The sequence below is a fragment of the Stenella coeruleoalba genome (assembly GCF_951394435.1).
Source record: "Stenella coeruleoalba genome assembly, chromosome: 3".
NCBI lineage: Eukaryota > Metazoa > Chordata > Mammalia > Artiodactyla > Delphinidae > Stenella > Stenella coeruleoalba.
In genome coordinates, this window is record NC_137148.1 from 146,824,563 (window position 1) to 146,850,467 (window position 25,905).

The 25,905-nt window shown below is 54.6% G+C and overlaps 1 protein-coding gene across 1 annotated transcript in view; it reads left to right on the forward strand.

Annotated features, from left to right (window-relative positions):
* Positions 1 to 5,398: 5,398 nt before the first annotated feature.
* FGF18 (fibroblast growth factor 18) overlaps positions 5,399 to 25,905 on the forward strand; it is a 34,762-nt gene continuing 14,255 nt past the window's right edge. Inside the window, exons 1-3 of the mRNA XM_079917031.1 lie at positions 5,399 to 5,762; positions 5,938 to 5,974; positions 20,366 to 20,546. Coding sequence (XP_079773157.1) covers positions 5,731 to 5,762; positions 5,938 to 5,974; positions 20,366 to 20,546 — 250 coding nt within the window. The 5' untranslated portion in view covers positions 5,399 to 5,730. The remainder of the gene's footprint in view (positions 5,763 to 5,937; positions 5,975 to 20,365; positions 20,547 to 25,905) is intronic.

A 25,905-nucleotide genomic window follows, 5' to 3' on the forward strand; every position in this document is an offset into this window, starting at 1 on the left:
TGGGCACTTTTATGTGGCAGGAAACCCAAAAGGACTTCTCACCATTCTGAGGGAAAGCAATCGGCCTTACTGGTTGTCCTGTTCCCAGCTCATTAAATAGAGCTCATCAGATCCAGATAGGGCTTCTGTTTTGGAAGCGCAGGAATTAAAGATTTCCCTGTGCCTCAGAAGTAACCAATAGTGCTAGTTACTAGACATCAGCTAACTAAACATGGTAGTAATCTGAAAGTTGAACTACTACTCTAGGTTTGTGACTTAGGGAATTCCTCTTCTAAAGAAGCTGACTTCCTGAAAGTAAAAAGTGAGTGTCCTGAATTCAGTTTTTTTTACAGTATTTAAAAAAATTTTTTTTAATTGAAGTATAGTTGATTTACAGTGTTAATCTCTGCTGTACATAAAGAGTGACTCAGTTATACACATATAGACATTCTTTTTTATTTTCCATTTGGTTTATCACAGGATATTGAATATAGTTTGCTGTGCTATACAGTAGGACCTTGTTGTTTATCCATCCTATATATAATAGTTGACCTCTGCTAATCCCAAACTCTCTGTCCTTCTCTCCCCGCTCCCCCTCAGCAGCCGCAAGTCTGTTCTCTATGTGAGCCTGTTTTCTGTTTTGTAAATAAGTTCATTTGTGCCATATTTTAGGTTCTACATGTAAGTGATATCATATGGTATTTGTCTTTCTCTGACTTCACTTAGTATGATAATCTCTAGGTCCATCCATGTTGCTGCAAATGGCATTATTTCATTCTTTTTATGGCTGAGTACTATTTCATTGTATACATGAACCACATCTTTATCCATTCATCTGTTCATGAACGTTTAGGTTGCTTCCATGTGAATAGTGCTGCTGTGAACATAGGGGTGCATGTATCTTATTGAATTATAGTTTTGTCAGGTAACTTTTTAGTTTTCTTCAGAACCTCCACTTTTCCATAGTCGCTGCACCAATTTACATTCCCATCAACAGTGTAGGAGGGTTCCCTTTTCTCCACCCTCTGCAGCATTTGTTATTTGTAGACTTTTTTTTAATGATGGCCACTGAAGTCATATTTTTATATATTTGTATTTCAATCCACTGTGTTGTATCTTTTTGGCCAACGGAATCCTTTTCAAGCTTGTTCCTACCATCACTGACTCCAGTAAGTAGTCTTTGATACGACTTCTTTTTCGCTTTCTAGTGTGACAGAATGTTCCAGGCTTATCTTGAACAAGATAAACAGCTTTTCTTTCTAGACCTGGAATGATCCATTTTTCCAAGGAGCTCTGGTTCCTTATTTAAAAAGAATGGCGTTTAGAGACCGCAGCCTTGGTGGGAGTGATACTCATTAATACTGAACCCAGTATTGTTTCGAAGACTTAACCTGGATGATCATATCAGACCCTTTGGGAAAGCAAGGGGAACATTTTGAACACTAGGAGGGCAGAGACACACTTGTTGGCTGTCTGCAGGAAGCTTCTTTTCATTTGGTATCTTAGTATCTTTATCACATATGGTTAGGTTGTGGGTGAGAACTTAACAGAGTTACCTTCAACCTGAACCAGAGGACAAAATAGGTTAATAAAGTAAGGCCATTTGGGGAGAGCAGATCAGGCTGAAATTACGGGCTCATGCACATGATGTTAAAATGAGGTTTATAGTGGTGTGTCCTAAAGCTTGCCGGAAGCTATTAACTGGATGATGGGGGTGGGGTGGGGAGGTTATGTTTACATTGCCTGCGGGGGTGTTTTTCTTTGAAATTATCCGAGGAAAAAGGTTGAGGGTCACAGAAAATACCCTATTAAGGGTTAGTAGTCTGCACTGTGGAGATGCAGGGTTAAAGTTATTTCAGAAAGTGTAAGGCCACCTTCCAGCCGGATCTTAACGAAGAGCCAGTTGCTCCTTGACTCCTGAACTTGGCAGTAGACATCCCTTTTTAATCTGAAAGTTCCAAGACCTGATTTTGTGCTACTTTGTGTCTACTTTTCTGATTAAGCTACTTCATCCGATTGAAGACTTGAGGCTGCATTTGTCCTATGTTCTTAGGCTGGAGGTTCTCTCATCCTTCTCCAAAATATTTGTATTCTATAGACTCCCTGAATTTTGTGATTCTTAAGATTGGAGAGAGGTGGAAAACGAGTGTCAGATTGCAGTGCTGTTAGTGTACTTTCACTTGAAAATGAGGTAGGAAGAATCTAAACATGTAAGTACTGTGTCCCAAAGTATGTATTTAAGGCTTAGGATTAATCAGCAAGCAAAACAGGTAACTGCCCTTCAGGGCTTGCATTCCATTGGGGAAGCAGTCAACATACATTCTCAGCTACCCTTCAGACAACCAGGAATTTTACAGATGAGAATTTGCTCAAAAAATTGTGAATTTGCCAGCCGAGAGCTAGGAATCGAATGTAGTTGTGTGTCCGACTCCCAACACCAAACTGGCACATAGCCACCTGGCCCCAACTACCATACTTGAGCCTGGACTGGTAACAGCTTTTTTGCTGGCCTCCTTACTGCCACTGTCGCACCATTCCAATGTATTCTTACCAGCTGCAGTAAGCTTTAAAAACAAACTGGATTTTGACCCTTAGTTTCAAAGCCTTTGATAAATTGCCAAACAAATGGGTATATCCACACTGAGTGCTACTTGACAATAAAAAGGAACAATGATAAAAGCAACAAGGGATGAGGCTGAATTTCAAACATGCTGAGCAAAAGAAGCCAGACACAAAAGAGCACATAGATGGTTCCATTTCTGTGAAACTAGAACCTAGTGCCAGCAGACTAATGGTAACTTGAGACTAGTGATGGGTGTGGTGGGAGGTTGCCTGAGAAAGGTGTTTACAGAAGTATAAACATTTGTCAAGCTCCAGGCATTTAAAAGTTGTACGTAGGGGGCTTCCCTGGTGGCGCAGTGGTTGAGAGTCCGCCTGCCGATGCAGGGGACACGGGTTCATGCCCCGGTCCAGGAAGATCCCACATGCCGCGGAGCGTGTGAGCCATGGCCGCTGAGCCTGCGCGTCCGGAGTCTGTGCTCCGCAACGGGAGAGGCCGCAACAGTGAGAGGCCCGCGTACCACAAAAAAAAAAAAATAATAAAGGATGATCCTGCTTCCCTACTTCATGAAATGGGTGAAGAAAAATATAATGTGATAACCTGAAAACCATAATTAGGATTATTAATAATAGCTAAAATCTTTGGAGCCTTCCTTGTGAGCCAGACTGATCTCATTTGCTGTCTCGCAGCATCTTAACACTTGCTGCAATTTATAAGTAAATGTTGGAGGCAATATTCAAATCCAGGACCTCTAAGTTGAGTTTATGCTCTTAATAAGGACTTCACTTGACGGGACTTCTGGGTGAATCTTACTTGGGTGATAGCTTTATTTGTGAAATCAACAAACACTATCTGAGCCTTGAAAACAATTGCAGGCATTTTAGAATATCATTATGGACCCATTTCATTCAAAAGTAATAGGAAAAACAGTACAGAAAATTGTAAGTCTGATTATTGGCCAGGAGATAACTTCAAACACCCCACTTTAGCAGGTAGTAGGCCAAACCCACCTCTTGACTGGGCTGTCAGAGGTCTTTATAAAGCAAGATCAAGCATGGTGATGTCACAGGACCCAAGGGAAGCATATGTTTTGTGGTTGGGCATTGCATACTGTCTTGGGATCTGCTGGTTCTGGCAATGAGAATGGCTAAGTAAATTCAGCCTAGCTCTTCACACAAGAACTTTCTCCATTGCTCAGCACCTAGCTTTGTAAAGGTTTTCTGCACTTGTGTCCAGTGCTGAAACAGGCTGTTTAAGATGGCCTCAGCTTTGAAAGGTAACTTAAATAAAATAGCTTGCAGGGAAGCCTGATAATCGGAACAATTGCTGATAGTTCCTATTCCATGACTAGGAAGTAGCACTGTTTGACAGTGTCTACCTCAGTTTCACTATACGTGAAATGGGGATATCAGCCATAGCCAGTGACACAGGAAGTTTTTAACCAAATAGTCCGGATTCCTGAGTTTTGCTTTTTGAGCTTGTTCAGTTTCTTTCCCTCTATGACAAACCCTTAGCATCAGGCCAAAGCAGAGCCTGGCTGTCTGGAGGTCTAGACAGTGTGAGACAGTTAACGTGTGACAAGAACACCTACATTTTGAGGTTGGTGGCAAGGACAGGAGTGATTCCTCTGAAGGGGCGGAGGGGGTTAGAAGAGATGCCCTTAGAAGGGACCTGGTTAAAAGAGTCAAACTGCTTAGTGTGCAAAGAGTGGCAAATCTCAGCCTGGAGGCCGGCAAAGGGCCTAGAGTGGTCGCTGACCATAGTCCTGCTGGCTCCTCCCGGGCCTGTATAGCCTGACCGGGCTGGGCTGCAGTGAAGCCTTGGGGACGCTAGGTGGCAGCCGTGCGTTTCCAAAGCTGGCTCACCTACCGGAGAGCCCAGCTGGGATCTCGGGAACCGACCCGGGAGCCCTGGAAGGGGGGCGGTGGGGGTGGGTGGGGGGCTTAAGAGACGCCCTCGAGATCCCCTCCCCTCAACGGCAGGGACGGAGATTGAAAGGGGGCTCACATAGGGTGGCCAGCCGTCCGAGAGGGCGCCTGGGACATGCCACGATCCTGCGTGAACTCACAGAGCGGGTAAAAGCGACCCCCTTAAGTGGAGCCGCCCCGAGGGCTGGGCCTGACCCGCCCCTTCCCTGCTCCCCACTCAAGCGCTGGTGGGTGTGAGTGCGAGTAGCGAATGTGGGCGAGCAAGGACGTTCCGCACCTAACTGCGTTCTTGGGGACCGCAGCCTGTCCAGTTCTGGCAGCGTTTGCGCCGTGGCGCGGGGTCATTGCGCCCAGGCGCAGAATTCCGACGGCTTCGAGCGCTCACCAGCTCCAGCCTAGCTGGCTCTGCCCCTTCGGAGCTGCCGGTCCCGTCGCCGAGAGTCTGAGCGCCTCCCTCCAGCCCGGAGCCGCCAGGAGAAGGAGGAGGAGGCAGTGGAGAGGCTGCGGCAGGCAGGCAAGCAGGCAGGGCCGCCTTTGATGTGGGCGCGGCGCACCCAGGCTAGCTGAGCGCCCGTCCGGCCGCGCCCCGAGGGGGGAGCCCCCGGGCCCCGCATCCTCATTGTGCCGGCTCGGGCCCGGGCCCGCCCCCGGCCCCCCGCCCCCTCGCCGCCCGCGCGTAGAAAACGCCCCGGCCGCCGCCAGTGGTGGGAGGTGGCGATGCGCACGGCCGGAGAGACGCGGAGGAGGAGACATGAGCCGGCGGGCGCTCAGACGGAGCGGCCGTGACGCGTTCGTGCTGCAGCCGCGCGCCCCGGCCCCGGAGCGCTGACCCCTGGCCCCGCGCAGCCCCGCGCCTCGCCTGGAGAGCGCGCCCCAGGTTCCAGCCCCGCCACGCATGCTGCCCCCGGAGTAAGCAGGGCAGCCAGCCGCCCGCAGACGCCCGGACGGCCGGACGGCCGGCCGACAGTGAGCAAGCTTTCTCGCACCGGCCGGTGCCTCCTGCACAGCGGCGGCCGCCCCGCAGCCCCCGCTCCAGCCCGGAGGGCGCAGCGCTCGGGAGGAGCCGCGCGGGGCGCTGATGCCGCAGGGCGCGCCGCGGAGCGCCCCGGAGCAGCAGAGTCTGCAGCAGCAGCAGCCGGCGAGGAGGGAGCAGCAGCAGCGGCGGCGGCGGCGGCGGCGGCGGCGGAGGCGCCCGGTCCCGGCCGCGCGAAGGGGACATGTGCAGGCTGGGCTAGGAGCCGCCGCCTCCCCCCCCGCCCAGCGATGTATTCAGCGCCCTCCGCCTGCACTTGCCTGTAAGCGCCCGCGTGCGGGGCTGCCCACCCTGCCTGGACGTCTGTCCGTGTGCCTGTGGCTCTGTCTACCCGCCCGGCCGTTCTTCTGACTTTCCGACTGCGTATCTGTCTGTCTATACGCGGGTTCCCCTCCCTCCAGTCCCACTGACTGCCTCTCCATCTCTCTCTCCCGCAGGTGTTTACACTTCCTGCTGCTGTGCTTCCAGGTACAGGTACGTGGGCTTCTGACTCTGACCTCCCCCCCCACCAGCCCCTGTCTCCCGGTACGTGTCTACCCCCCCTCCCCCGGGCCGCGCCCCCTCCCTGTGCCCCACCCCTCCTGGGCGCCGAGCCCAGTGCACCTGTTCCCAGGGCGCGGAAGGGTGGCTCCAAATGCTCCCAGCGCGGGCGGGGGACCGGCCAAGGGCAAGGGGCTCTGTTGCGGGACTCAGGCTGGCGCGGGCTGCCACGGCCCCTGTCGGCTTCGGCTGGGAGAAGATGCTCGGAGCCGGCGGCCTCAGCCGCTACAATGTGCCCGGCTCCAAGCCCCCCCCTTCCCCCCCACCCCGCTTCCCCGCCCGGCCCGTAGCCGGTGAGGAGTCAGGACGTAGGGATTTTCTCTGCCAACCGTCCCTTAACATCTCCGTTCGCTCTTCCAAACAAAAAGGCTCCTTTCAACCGAGTGGATTTGGAGTCCAGGGAGAAAGCTTCAGTTGTAAATTACTCTGTGGTTTCAAAGGCGTTTGCAGCATTGAGAGAAAGACAGAGAGGGAGAGAGAGAGATGTTGTGCTAGGAGGGGAGACTGGGGTGAGAGCGAGCAGAGCGGGGCGCCTGGGCCGAGGGACCACTGCCTGCGAGGCGGCTCCGGAACGGGCCGCGCTCCGCAACGCACACCCTTGCCCAAGGTAGTGCAGCCCTCAGCTGGTTCCCCGCCTAGCTCCCCGCTCGCTCGCTCTCCTGAATCAGAAGAGGGCTTGGCGCTCAGCCTGGAAAGCACTTGCTAAAATCTGATCTGTTACTTCAGCAGCTTTCAGACTCGGGAAGGTCTTGGCACGCAGACAGTTGGAACACTGGGGCTTCCAAAGCCGTGGAAATGAAGGAAAAGGGTTGGGGGGCGGGGGGAGGGAAAGAGAAGAGGGACTGAGGGAGCTGACTTCAGCCCCGATTAGAACCAGACCAGGCTGCCTCAGCTTGGAGGGGGGGCGCAAAGGGAAAGGGAATAGGAAGTACCAGCTGCCCTAGCCCTCCGCCACCTAGTGCTCTGACGGAGGCGCCCTAGGAGGAGCTGGGCTGGGGCCCAAAGAGATTATGGGCCAAAAGAGCCCCTTCCCCCTCTGGGTTGAAGGCAGGTGTCCTCACAGGGTTCCAGAGGATGATTGGGCCTTAGCTTTCTGGATTCCCGAGGTGCCCAGGGAGAGCACTGAGCAGGCAAAGTGGGGGTTCTCCCAGGTGTGTGTGCTGAGCGCTGTTGAGACTCACGGGTCTCTTGCGGAGGGCAGCTGCGGTGGTGGTGGGACTACTTATCTCCCCTCCCACTCCTAAGAGAGAGCTGTTACCATCGGGATGGACATTGAGGTGAGGGCAACTAGTTGGGACTGGGGGCTGGAAGGATGGATGGACAGACTGATGGGTTCTTTCCTTCTGTTGGCCAGGCTGGGGTCCCTGGTGACTCCTTGAATCAATACAACTGGAGTCAGTAACTTAAGGCTGGCCGTTTGCCAAAGCAGATGTGACCCTGTGTGGTTGCAGGGGGCAGGGTGGGGAATGGCTGGTGTCAGAGAGAGAGGCCAGTGCCAGGCGTAGCCTGCTTGGTTTGCATCTGAGTCCCCAAGCAGAGGGCAGGCCCCAGGGTCACCCCGGGGGACTGCCTGTCTGACCTGGGGGACAGCTCTTTTCCTGAGCGCTGAGCTTGGGGCCGGGGACGATGAAATGGGCATAAAGTAGAGAGACTGTTTCAGACTTTGTGGCCCAGGCCTCTTATTGCCTGCTACCTCTTGGTCCTTGAAGTGGGGCCCAGGAGGGGCTGCTGTGTGGTCTTTGTGTTCTGCGTGGGGGGGAATGTGAGGGAGGGAACCTGGACTCTGCATCCCACCTCCAAGTCCTGGCCAGAGCTAGAGCCAGCCTGTGGCAGGGAGGGGCGGGGAGGGGAAAGCTGGGTGGGCCGTCTGGGTTAGGTCCATTGGGGTTACGCCTTCAAGCAGGTGAGGGAGCCTCCTCTCCCCCCCCGCCCCACCTCCCCCTTCCTTTGCAGCCTTTCCCGTTGCAAACTGCCTTAGGACTGACTGATGTTTTTAACCCATGATCCATGCACCCTTAGGATATCTAAGGATGGGATTATGGGGGAGGGGTGGTCCCTGAAACACTGTGCAAAACGGTGCCCATATATGCAGTGTATGGGAGACGGTTCTCAGCTCCCCACAGATTTTTGAAAGCACCCATGATTGCTGAAAGATAAAGCAACACTACCCTAGGGAGTTATAGACAAAGTTGGCAGGCTCACATCCTCCTTTATGCTCGAGGGACAAGGTGGAGTGTTAGTTAGAGGTAAAGATGAGAGGTGGGACCCTTGTGCTAGTTGCGGGAGTCTGGAGTCTGCTCCCCACTGAGGTGATGGGCCGACACCAGGAGAGCAGCTGCTTCCCGGACAGGGTGCATTTGGAGGGTGGTAATGAGAGCACCCTTGGTGAGCAGGGCCCAGGGGAGGCTCCCTGCACCGTGGGAAGGGCTCAGGGCTTTGCCATCCTGTGGACTGCACCTGAACCCCAGCTCCATCTTTCCCTATATGTAGACCTCTGCGAGACTTAGCTTCATCCTTTGTGACATGGGTGGCCCCGAGGATGAATGGTATATGATAGGCGTGGAAGAGGTTTTGCGAATTCTCATCCCCCAGGAGCACGTTGCTCTGCTGGGAACTCTATACACCTATGCCCTTCCTTCCCCCGCCTCCATGTTTTGGGGAACTGGTCCAGTCCTAGCAACAGAGTTTCTGGGCTCCTCCTCTCTTTCCATCCATCATCAGCCACCAAACCCCAAATGGGCCCCTTGCCCCCAGCCACATCTCTGTGAACACAGGCAATGCCAGACACTGCCCGCACTGCCCCCCCCTCACCCCCCGACAATGTGGTGAGCCCCGCCCTCCCCTGCCAGCAACCCTGGGAGCGGGAAGCTGGGAATTTAATAAAATCCCTTCTCCACACGACTTGGGACACCGTGGATAGCTCAAATCGGAAGAATTTTAAAAATTTCCAAGGGGAGCAAGCGGCGTGACCAGTAAATTGCTTTTCTGCACTTGGCTGAGCGCTGACAATGACACCGGGCTGGGCCTTTCACGCAGCTCGGCCGGCACCTGCCTGACATTGTTCCTGCCGCCAGGCTCGGCTAGGTCCTGGCCTTCCCCAGACAGGCCGGGCGTGAGGCGGGCCAGGGCAGGGGGGCCTTCCACTGGCCCCTCGGTCCCTCCCTCCCACAGCGCTGCTTCCTCTCTCACCGCACTTGCTCAAGTTTGGAAGTTTCCTTCCATGCCTTCTCTAAGGCTAACCACCCCCATGCATGGCCTCTTCAGTGGGGTGTAGAACCTCTCTTCAAGCTTGCTAGGATGGGGAAGCCAGAGACAGAGTCCTCTGGGACTCGAAGAGGATGGGACGCTGTCCTATTGGATTGTACTTTTAATTTCTTGAAGAAGCAGCCTCATCCGTCCATTCGTCCATCCAGTCAGGTATCTGTTCATCAAATACTTGCTGGCAGCCTGCTTCTTGCTGCCCCTGGAACATGACTAATCCGTTCCTGGCCTCAAGGAGCTCCCAGTCTAGAGAGGGAGAGTGCCGGATAAACAGGAGTTCCTTCAACCCCACCCCTCCTGTCCCATGCTGTGAAGTGTTGAGAGGTAGAGAGCATCCTCCAGCCTGATGGGGGTGGGGGCAGGGGAGGGGGTGGGGCGGGAGGGGGGAAACCAAGGCCTGGGAGAAGTGACCTGCGTTTGGTGAGAAGGTGCTACTTGTATGAATTTCCAAGTGGCTCTTGCATCAGGAAGTTCCTTTCATCCTTTCTACCATTCTGCAAGGGAGACTGGAGTAGGAGGAATATTATCATATTCCTACCTCACAGATGGAGAAACTGAGGCACAGGGTGGGGAAAGGATTTTTCAAGGCCATGGCTAAGACCCAAGACTGTGAAATCGAGACCTTGTATCCCTTCCAGCACACCAGGCAGCCTTTTTCAGAAACACTGCAGTTGTTCGGAAGGAATACTGATAGGGAAATGGAGTCTCAAGAGGCATGCTAGGGGCCCTTAGTGAGAGATCCGGTTGGATCCCCCTGATAGAATCCCTTATCAGGGGATGATCAGAGGCCAGGTGGGCGTCTCTGTGGTTGAGGGCATCTGACTTGGTGTCTGCAAGCCCTGATCTTCCTGGAATGTTCTGGTCTAAGAGGGTTTCAGAGCCAGAGGTGGGTTTGGTTTTTGGGGGTAGCAGGGCCTGGGGGATTCAGCAGTCTCCTTCCAGCTTCTTTCCCAGCATGGAGGGAGATGGGGGCACCCTGCCAGCCTTCCTGCAGCCCAGGAGTGTCACCTGCTCTGAGGCAAGGAGGTGGATTTGGAATATTTCTTGTGGTTGGTGCAGCCAGTGTCCAGCAGGCTCTGGGCAGCGTGTCAGGGCCACAGCGTTGCCTCCTCGTAGCCCTGGGTGGCTGGGAGGGCACATTGGACCCCCAAAGGGAGATGGCTGGGGACAGGAAGAAGAGTTTCTGTCCTCAGTAGGATCTTTTGGTTCTGACCTCGTCCTGGAGCAGGGAAGTTGTTGGTGTGGGAAATCAGGGTGTAGGCCCATCAGGGTAACAACTATACTGGTAGATGCCGCTGGGTATTGCGGGCTCGTTCCGTGGCTGACGCTTTCTCACAGCATCTAGGCTGTGCCTCACAACCAGCCTGGAATTAGGGAATTCTACAGATGAAGAAAGTGAGGCTCAGAGACATAAAATAATCTGCCTTTGTTTGCACAGCAGGAGAGAGAGGCAGAGTGGGATTCAACTCTAGCTTGCCCACTCTAGGACCCAGGCTTATTAAACAGCACTTTAAAGGCTCTGGAATCTGCCAGGCTGGTTCAAAGAGTTGCTCTGCCTTGTCTTTGCTGTGTGACCCTGGACAAGTTACTTAACCTCCCTGGGTCTCAGCTTCTGCACGCATAAAATGGGAAGAAAACAACCAACAAGACAACTCCTACTTACTAAGGGTGTGGAGCAGGGGAGAGTGCAGAACCCAGGGCTCTGAAATCTTGTCTGCCTTTCAAGACCTAGTCCCTGCGTCTCTTGTTCTGGGAGGACTCCCTTGTTTCCACCCCTCTGTCAGTGGATTAAGCTCCCCTCGCCCATGGCACTGCCACCTCCTGGTGACTGGGGAGAGGGAAGGTGTTGTTTCCTTTCTGAGGGCCGGGATCGTCTGATGAACATCTGTGTGCCCCATATTTTGTGCGGGGTTGGGTCTCCCCCCTACTCACAAGGACCCATGTCTGAGCACTTAGCGAAGGGCAACGCCAAGGGCCCTGTCAGTGTGGCCCAGGCTGGAGGAGAGCCACTGGGCCTCCGGAAGGGCTGAGGCCCGCTGTTGGCACCTTGGGTCTGACAGTAGGGATTTGTTCTGGAACATCAGTGCGTAAGCGGGCCCCTCGGGCTTTAGTCAGTCTTGCTGGTAGGGCCTGGAAGATGACTGGGTTTTGTTTGTTCCGACATCTAAACCGCGTAAGGCCTCAGGCCCATTTAAAATGCTGCTGTGCCCAGGATGGGGCCAAAGACAAGCCCCCCATAGGCCACAGGGCGGAAGGACTCTCAGGATGCCTGGGATGGAGTCCTGGCTCTGTCGCTGGCTCATTGTGTGCCTCAGTTTCTCCACCTGGGGATCAGTGAAGTGAGCTAGGCGGCTTCTGTGTTGCTTGAATGTGTGGGCTTTGGCATAGGAAAGACCTTGGTTTGAATCCTATCTGTGCTGCTGAGCCACTGTTCAGCAAATTTCTTAACCTTGCACCCTCTGCACCTTGGTTTTCCCCATCCGTATAATGGGGTAACGAAAGGTACCTACTTCTCAAGGGTTATGGTGAGGACTGAATAGGATAATGTACACAGAGTAGCTAGCACTGTGGCTGACCCTCAGTAAATAACTGAGTAATAGTAATTGCTCGATCAATTGTATGCCCTGTGTGTGTGTTAACATGCTGCAGCGTGCTGAAGAAAGCTAGGAAGGCTGTGCTTCTTGCATCGGTGACATCAGGCCCCCTCTAGTCTGAGCATAGGTCTTGGATTTAGGTCTGAATTTTATCCTCATTGCACCACTCACAGGCTGTGTGCCCGTGGGAAAGATCCTTAACCTCTCTGAGTCTCTACCTCCTCGTCAGTTGAGAAATAGGAACACTAACACCATTCCTAGGGCCTGTTGGGAGGATTAATTGAAACCATGTCTCGGACCTGGTATGCAGTAGGCATTCAATTATGGCGCTGCTCCTCATTACCAATCAGCAAACATGGCTGGCCCTGGACTGGGTTTTGAGCGGGATGAAGAAGACATCTAAGGCTTCAGCTTTTTTCCTCCGCGATCCCTGTGAAGAGATGGCAGGTGCTTTGGCAGCTCCCCATCCCACCTCTGCCTTGGAACCTCTTAGCACTTTGTCATTGCTCTGTGACCCAGTGCGTTCTCTGCTGGGGCTCACAGGGATGTAGAGGGGCTCAGGCTCTGGACACAACCCACCTGGGTCATACCCCACCTCGGCCACTTGGTAGCTGCATGATTGAGTGAATTCTCGGCTTCTCTGTGGTTCATCTTTAATATAGGCATCAGGATGGACCCTCCCTCCTGGGGTTGCTATAGCGGGTGAACGGTGGTCACTTGGGGGAAGCACTTGGCCCAGCACATGGCTCATTGTAAGTGCTGAGTAAATGTGAGCTGCAGTTATACATTTGACTCTGGGGTGCCTAGAGGCCTGCTTGTCCGCCAGCTCCTGGTTCCTGGAAGTCACAGGAGGCCTGGCCCATCCCGTGGGCCCTGTGGCACCTGGCACGGACCTGGCATGCAGCATGAATGTCAGCAAGTGGAGGGGTGGGGAGAACAGCTTCTCTGAGGGCCGGGCATCTGTATGGAGCCCCCCAACCCTGTACCAGGTGTGGGGCACGGGGTGCTCAGGACCTGTCCCAGCCCGCAGGGATTTGAGAGAAATCTGAGGGATCTGTGCAGGGGGCAGGGGCCCAAGGGTGCAGAGGGTGTTCTGACGAAGGGCCCTGAAACCAGACTCAGGGCAGGAGGATCTCGCCTGGGAAGGTGCGCCATTTGAATCTTGAAATAGGAACAAGCTGGGTGAAGAAGACTCTTTGAGTGTCTCTCTCTGTGTGCGTGCGTGCGTGCGTGCGTGTGCGTGCGTGCGAAAAAGCCTTTGCAGGCACATGGACCATTTCTACACGGAGCAGGGAATACCTTGCTCAGGGGACTCCAAGCTGTTTGGAATGGCTGTCGCATCAAGTTCAGGAATGGGGGTGATATAAAAGGCCGTGGTGGGCATTGAATGCCAGAATAAAGGGCTTGTTTATTACCTCTTTGACATGCATGACCCCTCTCCCCACCCAGGGGCTTCAAGGGAGAGAGACTGGAAGGAAGGAGAAAAGGAGGAAAGAAGGGAGCATGGGTCTTTAGGAGTCCCCCGCCCCCCCCCCCGCGCCTCAGGCTGGCTGCAGGGTTGACGGGCCGCGGCACCCATATTGACAATCTGTACAGAGCAGGCTGATGTATGGGGAAGAGGAGCTCCCGGTCAGCACCTTGGGTGGCAGCACCCCCCTCCCGTGCTGGCGGCTCAGCCCTGCCAATCAATACATTGACAGCCCCAGGAGCTTAATGGACAGGTTGGGGGTAGGGAAGGGCCCTTTGGAACATCCCTGTGTCCTGGCTGGGATGGATGTGGGGAGTGTGACAGGAGAGAGGGGAGAAACCTGGGGCTAAGGGGTGGCTGGAGGCATCAGTCTGAGTGAACCAAGCTCCAATTCAGGGGTGGGCCCAGCCTCCCTCCTCCGCTTTCTGTCCAGGGGTGTCAGCTAGGGGAAACTGATGGACTCCAGAGCCAGAGGTGGGTTCAGTTTTGGCTGCATCAGTTTCTGTACAACTGAGGCAAATCCCTTAGCCTCTCTGTTTCTCCCATTATCATGGGGATGGTAATCGTTCTGACCTGCCCAGGTCCTGCGAGGAGCGAGGAGACCGTGCCTGGAAAGTGCTTAGCTTGGACCCTGGCACTGAGCGAACGCCCACTAAGTGGGAGCCGGCGTTAGTTTCGTGCTCAACGACGATGATAACCCCCGGAGCGCTATGACTGGCATCAACTCCTGGGCCTGAGTCCAGGCTTGCTCTTGAGGAAGAGTTTGGGAGCTGCATCTCAGGGTGGAGGGGGTGCTGACTCTACAAGGAGCCACTCCTGGAATGGGGTGCAGGTCTCAGGTTTGAATCCAGAATTTGGAGAAGCTCCGAAAGCCCTTGGCATGGCTGGCCCCAGGGCTGCTTCTGGAGGGGGAGGCAGGCAGTGGTGGAATGTGGCCGCAAGTCTGTGGGCTGCCTCTCCTGGGACCAGGGAGACCCTCCCTTTCTGGGCAGGCTGCCTGGAGACAGGGGCGCGGATTCTCTGAGGCCTCGAGGATGGGTACCTGGGCGGGAGGGGCAGTCTGACCCCTTCCTTCTCTCTCGGGTAGGGGGTGAGCTCAAGGCCTCAGTCCTTTCATGTTTAATCCTCCACCTCAGTCCCTGCCCCACATATGGCTTGTGGCTGGAGCCAATTGCTTTCCTGAATGGGAGAAAGGAGGTGGGTGACAGAGAGAAAGGAGAATAGAGCAGGAGAGGGTGAAGAGACGGGGAGCGGAGGTTCTAGGCTGGACTGGATTCAAATCTTGATTCTTTTTTGCACCAATTTTGTGCCTTTGGACAAGCAATGTAACCTCTCTGAGCCTCAGTTTCCTCATCTGTAAAATGGGGATGATAACCGTACCAACTCATAGGGCTGCTCTGGGGATGACGTAAGATAAGTTAGTTAAAGTACTTCTTAGTATGGAGAACATGCTCCATAAGTAGTGACTGTTTAGAAAATAAGAAAAAAGAAAAAAAAAGGTGACTCTCCTTACTTATGTTTTTCTGAGGTAAATAATTGTAAGCAATCTCATTCTGCTGATGAGAAAACTGAGGGTTAAAGAGATCAAGTAAGTTGGTGATTTTGGGGTGGAGCCAGGTCACACCCGAGGTCAGTGAGTGCTATTGTTGAACGTGTGTGGTGTGGGTGTGCTGATGTAACGTGTGTATTAGGTGATGTGTGATGTGGCAGATGTTGGTGTGAGGCGAGCCCAGGAAGAAATAGGAAGCCGCTTCAGACATGACTTCAGAGCCAGGAGTGGATGGGTGAGGTTGAAACCTTCGGTCAGAGGGAGCAACTGTGGTTATCGGATTCCCTGGCGGGAGGGGGAACCTGGGTGGACGTCTGTAAGCTGGCCCTGGGGTTGGAGTGGGGCTCACCCCAACCTCTTTTCACCCCATGGTAGTTTCCCCCCGAGGTGCCTAAGAGAGGAGGCTTGGAAGCTAGGCGGGGGCTGGATGGTAAAGGACTACATGCGGGCGCTGTGCAATGGGTAGTGGGGAGCCAGGCAGATTTGGGAGCAGGAAAACCCCTCACCTCGTGCACTAGAGCCTGAGACTGCAGGCGGAAGGTGGCGGGCTCTGTCCCACTAAGCACCGCGTCCGTGCTGGGATCTCGGGTTGCAGCCCCTGTGCAATTCCCGGATCGGGGAGTGAATATTTCCACCAGAGCGCAAGCCCCTCAGAGGAGGGGTGGGTCGCCCTGGGGGGTAACAGGGGTCTCAGCCAGGCTGCAGGGGGACCCCACTGTAGGCTACCCTGCTGCGGGAAAAGCTATCTCGACCTCGAAGATAATCCGTGAGTATGGGGTGGGGGAAGGAGAGCCTTTGGTAAGGCACCTTGCTCTGCCCCAGGAGACACCCTGTCTGTGCCAGCCGTGCTCGCCTTGCGAGAGCCGCAGCATTTTGATTTTTGACACACTGCAGCTTTTCAAGGCCCCTGATGATTATGCACCTGGATGGGTTTAGAGAGCAGCTCTGACTGTTCTAGGAAGTCCTGGAAGACAGGGCCCCTCTTGGGCGGCGAGGCCGGGTAGCAGGAAAGGAGGAGCGAGAGGATGTTCCTGAGTGGCCCCGCTCTGCATGCGCTCTGCAGGCAGGCCCTGGAGCTCTGTGGCCCCGGAGAGGTGCCTCAGAGGTCCAGTCTGTGAGATGGACTCTAACTGGTGCCTACCTCCACGGGTGCTTAAGGAATTTGACGAGGTACCATGTCTTGAGGGCTTCTTAGCAGAGTGCCTGGAACAGAGGAAAGCTTAGCAATTGATGGCTTTAAAAACCCTCTCTGGGACACTTGCTCATCTGGGTAGTAAGTGATGGGGCTGATTTTGGCTGCCAGGTTTTCCTCTTCCTGGCCACAGTGATTTAGCAGACATTTGCCAGGTGCCTTCTGGGGGCAGACCTGGAGGTTCAGGGATGAACCAGGGAAACTGGACTCTGGGGACAGTAAGCCATTACAGTAGTGTCCAGAGGCTGTAAGCCAGCCTGAGGCCGGAGGGCAGGAAATAATTCCAGAGGAGGTACCTAAGGGCAGGTGTCATCCGGGCAGAGGGGCTGTGCAAAGACCTGGAGCCCCCCAGAGGTCTTGCCCAGGAAGCCCAGGGGTCTTCCTGCCTTTTTAAAAGGACGGACTCTGTTTCCATGTCCGATGCCGCCCCTGTTACCGCCCTCGGGATTGATGTGGCCACAGAGTACGGCTTAAATGGTGGAAGCTGGGCAAGATGGATTGTTCCCCCGCATCCTGGGGAAGGGCCGCTAGAGAGCCCCTGCTGACCCTGGGTCACCCATGCTGCCTCTGTCCAGTGCGCCAGGGAGAAAATCATTAATGGGAGGCTGGCTTCTGGGGCAGGGCAGTTCCCCTAGGGGACCTGGGGTGAGGAGATTGGTTTGACCTCTGGTCAATAAGGTCTCCTGTGAGCAGGAGGAGATCTGGAGGACAGGGAGGGAGGCCGGAGGCCTGGCCTTGGGGGAGGGGACAGGGCCAGGCCACCTCGGGAAGTCCTTCCAGGAACGTTGAGGGCCACGGGCGGGGGTTCTTCAGGATACATGCCCACCAGGTGTGGGCCTCAGGGGGCACTGGAGCTCTAGCCTCCCTAAGCATTAGGATGTGAAATGAGGCAAGTCCCAGGTGTGAGATTGGGCTGTGAACGGGCTGGCCGTTTAGGGTAGTGGAAGTGAAGAGTGTGCACTCTGGGTGCACCAGTGGCCAGGCCCTGCACCACCGGGCTGTGCAGCTCAGAGCAACTGACTTAACTCTCCTGAGCCTTAGTTTCTACATCTGTTAAATGGGGGTGATAAGCATTCCCACGTCCTAGGGTTGTCGGGATGATCAAAAGCAATAACATCTTCCCAAACCGTAATCTGAGCGGCAGAAGTTCCTCGTCTCAAAGGACGTGAGAGTGTGATCCCCTTGTGTCCTGGGGAGGCTTCTGTTAGCAGGGCTTCACCAAGAGCCTCTTAAAGGGCTCCCTTGTATCCTCTCAGCAGTTATTTGTGTCTGCTGAGCGCTTAAATCTGTACTAGGCAACTGTTCTAAGACTGTATGTTTAATATTCAGAGCAACCCACAAGGTGGATGCCATTGTCACCACTCTCAGTAAGTTGCCTGGGGACCCTTAGCTAGGGAGTGGCTAACCCTGGGGTTTTTTGTGTTTTTTAAGAGTATAGTTGATTTACAATGTTGCATTAATTTCTGCTGTACAACAAAGTGTATCAGTTATACATACACATATATCCACCCTTTTTTAGATTCTTTTCCCATATAGGTCATTACAGAGTATTGAGTTCCCTGTGCTATACAGTAGGTCCTTATTAGTTATCTATTTTATATATAGTGGTGTGTATATGTCATCCTGGTCTCCCAATTTATCCCCCCACCCCTTTCCCCCCGGTAACCATAAGTTTGTTTTCTATACCTGTGACTCTATTTATCCTTTGTAAACAAGTCCCTCTGTACCGTTTTTTTAGATTCCACGTATGAGTGATATCATATGATATTTGTCTTTCTCTGTCTGACTTATTTCACTCAGTATGACAGTCTCCAGGTCCATCCATGTTGCTGCAAATGGTATTATTTCATTCTTTTTTATGGCTGAGTAATAGTCCATTGTATATATATGAACCACATCTTCTTTATTCATTCCTCTGTCGATGGACATTTAGGTTGCTTCCATGTCCTGGCTGTTGTAGATAGTGCTGCAGTGAATGCTGGGGTGCAAGTGTCACTTCGAATTATGGCCTTCTCTGGATGTATGCTCAGGACTGGATTTTGAACCCGGATCCTGCTCACCACTGTACTGGTGGGGCCCACTGAGGTGGAGCTGAAAGCAACACTTTGGGGCCACATGGCCTGGGGCTAACTCTGCCATTGCCTGCTCTGTGACCTTGTTGGTTCAGCTTCGGAGCCTCAGTTTCCTCATCTGTAATGTGGCCTAATGTTTCCACCCTGAGGATGATAGTGAAAGTTCAATAATGTCGTCCAGGTGAAGTGTCTGTGGAGCCTAGGCTGGGATTGGAGGACATGTGCAGGTCAGCAGGGGAACAGAGACCCTGCAATGAGGAAAACATGGTCCCTACCCTGGAGAGCTCACAGCTGAGAGCTGAGACAGATGCTTGGGCAGCCCCAATTCCAAGAGCCCCATCATGGGCTGAGTGGGGTCACGCTCTTGTGGGAACGGGGTCCTGCAAGCCTAGCGTGCCTAGAACAAACGCAGAACGCTGTCTGGACTTCAAGAATTGTTCAGCTTTCTGGTTAAGATGGGCTGGGACAGGCATACAATTATCAGGGCGTAGGAAAACCTAATTCAATGCTGAATGGGATGACAGACTCCACATCTTTTCAATGTTCACTTGTTCATTCATACATTTGACAAATGTTTGAGTTCCTACTATGCTGTGTGCTGGAGATAGAGCAGAAAACAAGTGGGGGAGACAGACAAAAACTAGATAAATAGATGTTATGTGAGGTTGATCAATGCTAGAAAGAAAATCAAAGCATGGTAGAGAGATGAGGAGTGACAGAAGTGGGGGCTGCCTCAGAGAAGCAGTCAAGGAAGTCCTGTCTCAGGACGTGACATGTGAGCAGAATGAATTAGAGGAGCCAGAGTGCAAAAATCTGGGAAAGAGCACTGAAGCAGAGGGAAGAGCAAGTGCAAAGGCCCTGAGGCATGTGTGTATTTTGTGTTTGGAATGCTCAGAGCCCTAATAAGACAGCCAGTGTAACTGGTGGGGAGGGAGTGGTAAAAGATGAAGGTGGAAAGCAGTTGGGGGCTCATCTTTTTTTTTTTTTTTTGCGGTTCGCGGGCCTCTCACTGTTGTGGCCTCTCCCGTTGCGGAGCACAGGCTCCGGACGCGCAGGCTCAGTGGCCATGGCTCACGGGCCCAGCCGCTCCGCGGCATGTGGGATCTTCCCGGACCGGGGCACGAACCCGTGTCCCCTGCATCGGCAGGCGGACTCTCAACCACTGCACCACCAGGGAAGTCCGGGGGCTCATCTTGCAGGGCCCTGAGGCCCTGGTGGGGACATTTATCTAAATGCGATGGGAAGCCCTGGAGAGTTTGGAGGGGAGGGTTGCACAAGGTGATTGGGTTTGGGAAGATGGACTACCAGGGGGAAAGAGTAGAAGCAGGAGGCTGGTGAGGAGGTGGGTGCAAATTGTCTACGTGAGAGGCCGTGTTCAGGGAAAGGAGACGGGAGAGATACGTGCTGGCGTAGCCAGAGGTGGCTTCCTGGAGAGTGTGGTCGGACATGAGCTAAACCTCCAGGGATACAGGGAATTTTGATGAGAGATGCTAAGCAAAGGCTTCTCCACGAGGGGCTAGGGATGTGGTCAAATGCTTGGTGGTGGAGGCGAGCATAGGACACTTGGGATGTGGAGAGGAGACCGCCCCCAGCATCAGCTCCAGGGGGAGAAATGACATTGGGCTCTGGTTCATTCGTTCCCAGGAAGAAATTTGCCAGGTCTCCTTCCTTTCCTGCTGAGGACCTAAACAGGAATTATCTGCCCCCATCCATTTCCCATCTCCATATTGATTTTGGTACTTTTCTTCCCATTTGCTCACTGTATCCTAACAGCCACCCTGGGGTGTAGTCAGGCTGGAGGCTCTGCTCCCCTGTTTTACTGGGGAAGAACCTGAGGCGGAACAAACCATGGGCCCAAGGTCACATGGGAAACTCCACTCCATCCTTCTTGCTTTAATTTGGGGGTGTGGTGGAAAGATAGCAAACGTTGCTGTCAAATAGACCTAAACCTGATTCTTAGCTTTGCTGCTTCCTGGCTGGGCCACCTTGGGCAACTTACCTCATCTCTCTGAGCCTCAGTTGCCTCATCTGTGAAATGGGGGTGGTAACAGGGCAATTACGAGCGTGTGCTGATGCCTGACCCAGAGCTGACATAGAGGAGACCCTGGCTCTTTGTTGTGAATGTGGTTCCTGCACACAGGGACTCTGGACTTCCAGAGTAGCTCACCATCTCCCCTTTCCCTGCTCAGGTGCTGGTGGCCGAGGAGAACGTGGACTTCCGCATCCACGTGGAGAACCAGACGCGGGCTCGGGACGATGTGAGCCGTAAGCAGCTGCGGCTGTACCAGCTCTACAGCCGGACCAGCGGGAAGCACATTCAGGTCCTGGGCCGTAGGATCAGCGCCCGCGGCGAGGATGGGGACAAGTATGGTAAGTGTCAACCCCCTCCCCCCCCGACTGTGTACACATTCTTCCCGGCCTCTGAGACCTCAGGTTCAAATCCCAGCTCTGCCGTGTCCTGGCTGTGTGATCTTGCGCCTGGCGCTGAGCCTTTCTGGGCCTCAGTTTCCTCATCTATAAAATGGGGATGCAGTAGTGCATCCCTGAGAGCCTTATTGGGAGTAGTAACTGAAGACATGAATAAAGCATGCTCTTGCTGGTAAATGCCCCATAAATGCCAGTCGTCATGGGTATCCGTGGCAACCTGCTCCCCACGGCATTGCTTCCCCAGGTTCAGATGCTCGGAGGGGTGGGAGCCTCTGGGGCACGCTTTTTGGATGCTGGTGGTGGTGGTGGAAATTGGCCCGGCGTGAGTGTGTGTGTGCATACGTGCATATGTGTGTGACAGTGTGTGCATGTGCACAGGCCTGTGTGTGTGTGCTCTGCGGGCCTGAGCTTGTGCACCTGTGAGGCGTGGGCACTCACAGCACCTTGGGCCATGGTCCCCATGACCTGCCCTTGACCCTGGAACTGCCCAGCTCTCTTCTGGGGTGTTTAGGAAGCATCACCTGCCCCAAGCTGCCTCTGCAGAGGGGCTGGGAGGAGTGAAATAACCCTGACTCCCTTCCCTCCCTAAGCCCCCAACCCACAAAGACCCTCCGCAGTGAGTGAAGCAGGCAGGACTCCTCCCTCCCAGAGCCTGGAGGGGATTTAGGGGCCAGACACTGAGCAAATACTGACCACACCTCCATCGCTTCCTACCTTCTCAGGCCCAGGTTCTGGGAGGTGTCCCAGGCCCCAGCCTTGGGTGGGGGGGAGCCGGGGCTGTAGGTGGCCACGGTACGTGCGTGCCTGTGGCCGAGCCTGCCGGCCTGGGTTTCTCCGAGATGATGCTCCGTCTGCCCGCCAGCCCCTGCCCATTGCAGTCAAGACATGACAACAAGACAAATAATTTCTTGGATCTTTTATCTTGGACACCATTTATTTTCCCTCAGCCCCGGGGCAGGACTGACCTCATGGTAGGGCCCAAGTGTGGCAGCTGCACCGTCACTGGGGGCTGGGCCAGGCCGGGCTGGGCAGGGCTGGGCCACGCTGGGCTCCTGCTTCTCCAGGCCAGCTGCCTCCCCTCCCTTCTCCTGCCCCATCACTCTTTACTGCCTCCATCCCTCCCTCCCTCGTCCCCCTTCTTCCTTTCTCAGTCTGGCTGCTTCTCCTTTTATCTGGGCAACTCTCTCTCTGAGTCCTTCTCCCTTCCTTCTGGCTGTTTCTGTCCATTTCTCTGGCTCCCCCCTCCTCACCATCTCTGTCTTTCTCCCTGCTTCCCTCTCTCCGACCACAGCTTTCCATCCCTCCTCCCCACCTCTCCCAGGCCCTCTGCTGGCCGCCTCTCTGGGGCCTCCTCTCTCTGTGCCCCCCCTCCGTGGACGCCTGGCTGTGCTGGGCAGACCCAGGTGCTGGTTTTCCCTGGGATCTGCTGTCCAGTTGCTGCCAGGGAAGGGGCAGCTGGCTGGCTGGGGCGGGAGGGAGGTGCCCTCCTGGGGAGTCCCCGGAGCTCTGGCTGGCCCCTCCAGGCTGGGAGAGTACAGGGGGGTCAGACTCTGGTCTGAACCATCTGTCCAGGCTCTGAGATAGGAGTCAAGAGCTTGGGAGGGAGAGGAGGCCGGAAATGGCCGGCCCCTCCCTCCAGAAGCCACTTGTCCTCTCATTTCCTCTGCCTGGACTGGAGACTGGGGGGATCTCACCTGCTGTGTAACCTTGCCTTCTCTGAGCCTCAGTTTCCCTCTGTACATTACAAGGGCTGTACCAGAGCAGTGCTTCTTAAACACTAACGTGCGTCGGAATCACTGAGGGTTCTTATTACAATGCTGATGTTGATTCAGAGAGTCTGGGTTGGGGCCTTGAGCTCTGCATGTCTAACAAGCGCCCTGGTGGTGCTGGGGGACCACCCCTGGAGTATCCAGGGACTCGCCCGCCTTGGCTTCTCCTCCAGCTCCACAAACTCTAGATTTAATGATTCTCTGTCAGGGAATATGTTTATCATTCCTCCAATCCCCCAACACCCAGGGCAGCCAGGGGCCTTGCTGGCCGCTGAGGCTGCTCTATTTAAATGTCGCATTAGAAACGCAGATGAGGCGAAGGGATCCCATCTGCGAGCCCTGGGAGAGGAAGTGAGACAATGGAGCCAATTGAGGCTTCCAATCTAGATAATCAATACAAATATTATTGGGAGGGTGATTTATGTGGCCAAGCCGGGCAGGAGGATGGGGCTGTGTTAGAGGCTTGCCCTGCCTGTGGGGGAGGGGCAGCCAGTAGTCCTCAGTCAGGCCAGGGGGCCCAGGATGGTCTGAGAACCTGCTCCCTCCTTCTCAGGGCTCCATCCAGCTGAAAGAATGGTGTCTTCTGAGACTTGCATTCATACACAGTTAGAATGCAGTCTGGGAATTTCAGCAAACACCAAGTATAAACAATGCCTATAAATGCCTGGAATCTGGAATCCCCAGAAACGCCCGGAGTCTCAGATCTGAGTCTGTACAACACTCAGAATCTCAGATTTGACAGCGTCCCGAGGCGCTAGACCCCATAGGCAGGTAGGTGCAAGATGCAGGCCCACCTCTGTCTGGGTGCCCCGCCCGGGAGCTCTTGGCCGACTTTGCAGCAGTGGGCAGTCTTCGGTGAAATCGGCAGAGATGTCAGCCAGGCTTCTACACCAGGCTCTTCTGCCAGAGTTTCTCCCCATGGCTCCCTGAAGCTTTCCCGGAGCACTCTGAGGGCCCTGAGGTTGGCTGTTCCAGGAATGCAGGACTTTCTTAGCTTTAGGTTCGGCTCTGGAGGGAGAGGTATGCTGGCCAGGGGGCTAAAGGCTTAGGTAGTGGGACACCTGGCAGGCCAGGAACTGGGGGAGGGCCACCCTGCCCACCCGGGATTATTACATCAGCCCCTCCCCTTCCTGCCCTTGGTCCTGGTCACCTTTGGCCTGCAGGTAGTTGCCACCTTGAAGAAACAGCACTGGGCCAGGAGGCAGGACCCCTGGGTTCCAGTGGCAGCTCGGTCGCTGAGCAGCCCCCAGTGCGGGGGACAAGCATGTCTGGCTCTGGGCCTGGTTTCTTCACCTGCCAAGCAAGGATGAGAAGGCCCCACTCTACCTGCCTCCAAGGTTGATGCCCTTCAGCTGGGATGTGGAGGCGTCAGCACCCCCTGGCTACAGGAAGCAGGGCTGCTGGGTGGTGGGACTTGAGTCTCAGCAGAGGAGCACCTGGGGTCAGCTGAGCCAGCCCTCAGGGAGCGGGAGGGGCCCCAGCACCAGGGATGGTGGTGTGGGAGCAACTCTGCTTTTATAAGCCACATGGTTGGCTATTCCTGCCTATTTTCATTTGCAGAAAAGGGCTTCTCTACCTGATTAAGAAAAAAAGGCCAGAACACCCAAGGTTTTGCAGTAGGCCAGCCTCCCAGGACTGACAGTGCCCAGAACATCCCCGAGCAGGCCTCCGGAGGGGCTGTGATAGCCAGGGAGGTGGTCTTTTGAGAGGGTGGGCATGTGGACTCTGGAGTCGAATGGAATTGGAATCTCAGTTCCACCACTTACGAGCTGGAGACCTTAGGTGTGTGTTAGCCTTTCTGGTCCTGTTTACTCTTTTGTAAAATGGGGTAATTGAAATGAGAGAATATCTTCTTCTCAAAGAGTATATGATTATTAAAGCAAGAATATTCATAATAACCACCTGAACTCCGTGCTGTTGTATGGCGGCAGGGGGGTACCGTCATAGGCTCAGGTGAAGGTTTCCCCTCTCGAGAACGGATTCATGCGGCTTCCAGAAGGGATACTGCTTCCCTCCCCTTAGTGGGGCCCTGGCATGTCAGCTGCGGTTTAGAAGAGGCTTCTTCAGCATGATTCCAAGCAGCAGGGCGGACTGGCCACGCCCTGGCTGCCGTCTCAGGCTGGATGCGGAAGGGTATCTCGACCCTTCTGTTGCGTGCGGTCCGGTCTCTCAGTTCACACCTGGATCCCTCCCTCACTGGGCGGTACAGCGGTGAGTGAGACCACCCAGGCCCAACCCTCAAGGAGCTCCCAGGCGAGAGCCCCTTCTCCTTTCTAGGGGCTGACTCTGAGTAGGAAGAGCCTGGGTCCCTCACTCTCTGTGTCCCCTTGGGCACTTTCCATCCCGTCCCTGCATCAGTGAGTTTCCTCACAATTGTGGGAAGGCATGGGCAGGGCACCGAGTGTGTACTGTGTGGGCTTGTTCCAGTTAGGCATGGGTTAGTCTGTGATTCCAGCTGTGTCACCACTGCTCAGGGTCACAGGGAGTCAGCCTGCCCCAGCATGGGCTCTGCCCCTCGAGGCAGCTCCCCCGTTCACCCTTGCCCCTCTGAGAACGTGAGCTCCTTGAAAGCAGTGACCTTTCTGCCTGTCTGCATGTCCAGTACATGTCCTGAGAGCAGGCCCCCCTTAAAGGTTACTGGATAAATGAATAAAATAATTACGGGGCCACGCAAAGCACGATCAGGGACTGACTTGCGTGACTCACCTAGGAAAGTATGTGGGGTCTTCCAGGGCTTTTGCTGGAAGTGGGAGGGGGCCCTCTGGTCCCCGTGTCTCTCATTCTGGTACCTGCTGCAGGGCTGTGCTGGAGCAAGGAGCCAGGTCCTTTGGGCTGGCTGGTGTGGCTGAGGCAGCAGAGACTCTCTTCTCTGAGTCTGACGGCCCATAGTCCCTTCTCCGTACCACAGTCCAAAACGTGAGACTGTGTCACTCTGTTAGTCAAAGGCTCTCAGCTCATTTAGAATGCAGTCCAAGTCCCTGGCTCGGCAGCAAGGCCTGGTGTAGCCTGGCTCCTGACTCGCACACTAACCTTGGGCTCTACTGCCCCGTCCTTGCCCGCTCTGCTCCAGCCCCAGCGAGCTTCCTGCTGCCCTTGGATCACGCCAAGCATGTCCCCAGCTAAGGGCCTTTGCTGTGTCCTCAGCCTGGGGACGCCCTTCTCCCAGATGTCCCCATGGCTTTTGCTCCCTCGCCGTTCAGTTGTCCCCTTATCAGGGAATTCCTGTCTCTGTCCTCTCGTGGGTATGTTTCTCTTCCTAGCACTTATTGCTACCTGAGGTTCTGGTAAGTATTTAGTTATTCGCTCTCTGTGTCTCCTGTTATAGTGTAAACTCTAAGGCTAGGCCGCTTCAGTCTATTGTGTTCACTGCCGTATCCCCTGCACAGAGCCAGCCACAAACAACGGTTCAGTACATGCTTGGGCCAGTGAACACATGGCTGACCCATGTGTGCGTCCGGGAGTGTAGATGGGACCACTTCCCCGGGGCGGGGGCAAGTGCCTGGCACAGAGCCCAGCACACAGTAGGTACCTGG